The sequence below is a fragment of the Galeopterus variegatus genome, unplaced genomic scaffold (assembly GCF_000696425.1).
Source record: "Galeopterus variegatus unplaced genomic scaffold, G_variegatus-3.0.2 Scaffold20147, whole genome shotgun sequence".
NCBI lineage: Eukaryota > Metazoa > Chordata > Mammalia > Dermoptera > Cynocephalidae > Galeopterus > Galeopterus variegatus.
In genome coordinates this window covers 5303-6931 of record NW_007746258.1, presented here as the reverse complement: position 1 = coordinate 6931, position 1629 = coordinate 5303, and the positions used below count along the sequence as shown (strand labels likewise).

At 55.1% G+C, this 1629-nt stretch overlaps 1 protein-coding gene across 1 annotated transcript in view; it reads right to left on the bottom strand.

Moving 5' to 3' along the window:
• The window catches only part of LOC103583156 (emerin-like), a 2653-nt gene extending 1352 nt beyond the window's left edge, over window positions 1-1301 (bottom strand). The window contains 4 exon segments of the mRNA XM_008564556.1: window positions 196-329; window positions 547-627; window positions 799-930; window positions 1130-1301. Coding sequence (XP_008562778.1) covers window positions 196-329; window positions 547-627; window positions 799-930; window positions 1130-1301 — 519 coding nt within the window.
• Window positions 1302-1629: the final 328 nt, after the last annotated feature.

Below are 1629 nucleotides of genomic sequence, written 5' to 3'. Positions count from 1 at the left end.
CCATGCACTCTAGTCAAATAGTTCTCACAGCTCCCCAAAGAAGGGCCCTGACCAGACAGGTGTCTGCTGACCCTAACTATCCCTGAAGAATGAAGTGTGCACCCAGTGTCCCCCCTGCTCCACTGTATTTGCCCAAACCCAGCTACGGTCCACTCAGGTAGGATCAAAGTATACGGTGCCTGACAGCCAGCTCACCTGGTGTTGGAAGGTGTTAGCAACTGAGAGCGAAGACACCGGTTGGTGGAAGCCCTTGGTCGTACCCACAGAATCAGCCTCCCCTGAAGTCCTGGCGGTCAGGTAACTCTCCTCATAGTACTCCTCATTACAGCCTTAGGAAGAGGGGCATGGTTAGCAGGGGAAGCATCGGTGTCCCCTGCCTGGCCCAATGGACCTAATCTGAATCCCATTACGGGCCTATGACAAAGTTTCTCCCTCCTAGGGCTGCTGAGAGGTGGTGGGGGTGGGGGCCTCAGGCTCTCCCTGAGACTGGGTTCCCTGACAGAGTGGGCTGCATGTATCAGGGTGCCCACCCCATTCCTGCCTTACCCTTGCTGTGATAAAGTAAGGTGTCCTCTTTCTTGGGCAGATTGTACATATCCGATGAGCCCTCGAGTGCTGAATCCAAGACTGAATGGGGGAGGGGGAACATTCCATGTGCCCCTCAGGCTTTCCTCCCTTCTCCCCAGCTCCCCAATCGGCCAACGCCCTTGCCACACACTCCCGACCCATCCTCCCCGTCGCCCATGCCCCGTTCCCATCCCATGGGCAGCCAGGCGGGCCTCTGGGACCGGGTCTCACTGGAGAACCCATAGGAGGAGTCAGAGGAGTTAGAGGGCGAAAGCCTCCTCCGCCTCTGGGTCATGTACTTGAAGATTTCCTCTTCCAAGAGATTGTTAGTGGAGCCTGGCCAGACACGGGGCGCAGGGCGTCATGTTGGCGTCACGCGTCCGTCACAGTAGTGGGAGTGCGCGGGGCTGTGCTGCGCGCTGGGGGGCGGGGCTAGAGAGCCCAACGTCCCCAAGGGCGGCAGAGGCTGCAGGGCGGTGAGGGGCGGGGTCTCCAGGAGCCAAAGAGGCGCAGACCGGTGTGGGCGTGAGAGTGGGCCGGGCACGGCGTGCGGCGACGTCACCTGCTGGGGCGTTTAGGCTGGACGGAAGGGAGGGACAGAACCTGCTCGAGCCGAGCCGGCAGACACCGTCCAGGACAGGGGAGCGGGTGGGATGGGTGCGCTTGGCGCAGTTCGGGTCCCTGAGTCTCTTGGTCTCCTCCCCGTCCTTGCTACTCAGAAGGTAAATGAACATCTTTTACCACCTATTATTAAGAGCAGACCAGTAATCCATGACGATTTTGTCATTTTTAACAGAGAGAAAACCAAATTTTACTACTCAAGCTGTTTTTTTAAAGGAATCTTATAAACAAATCCATCACATTTTACCCAGCCTTGACCAGGACTAATAAAATTCCTTTCTAAGTAACCTTTGGCAACTTGCTGTGTCCATTCATCTCATGTTTGAACAACCACTCATTTTACCTGAGGATAAAATTACTTTCTTTTTCCTTAACAACATCATATTTTGCATACATTGCATACAAAGTTGTTTCCCTTTGCCATTATTGCGTCTACAGGTT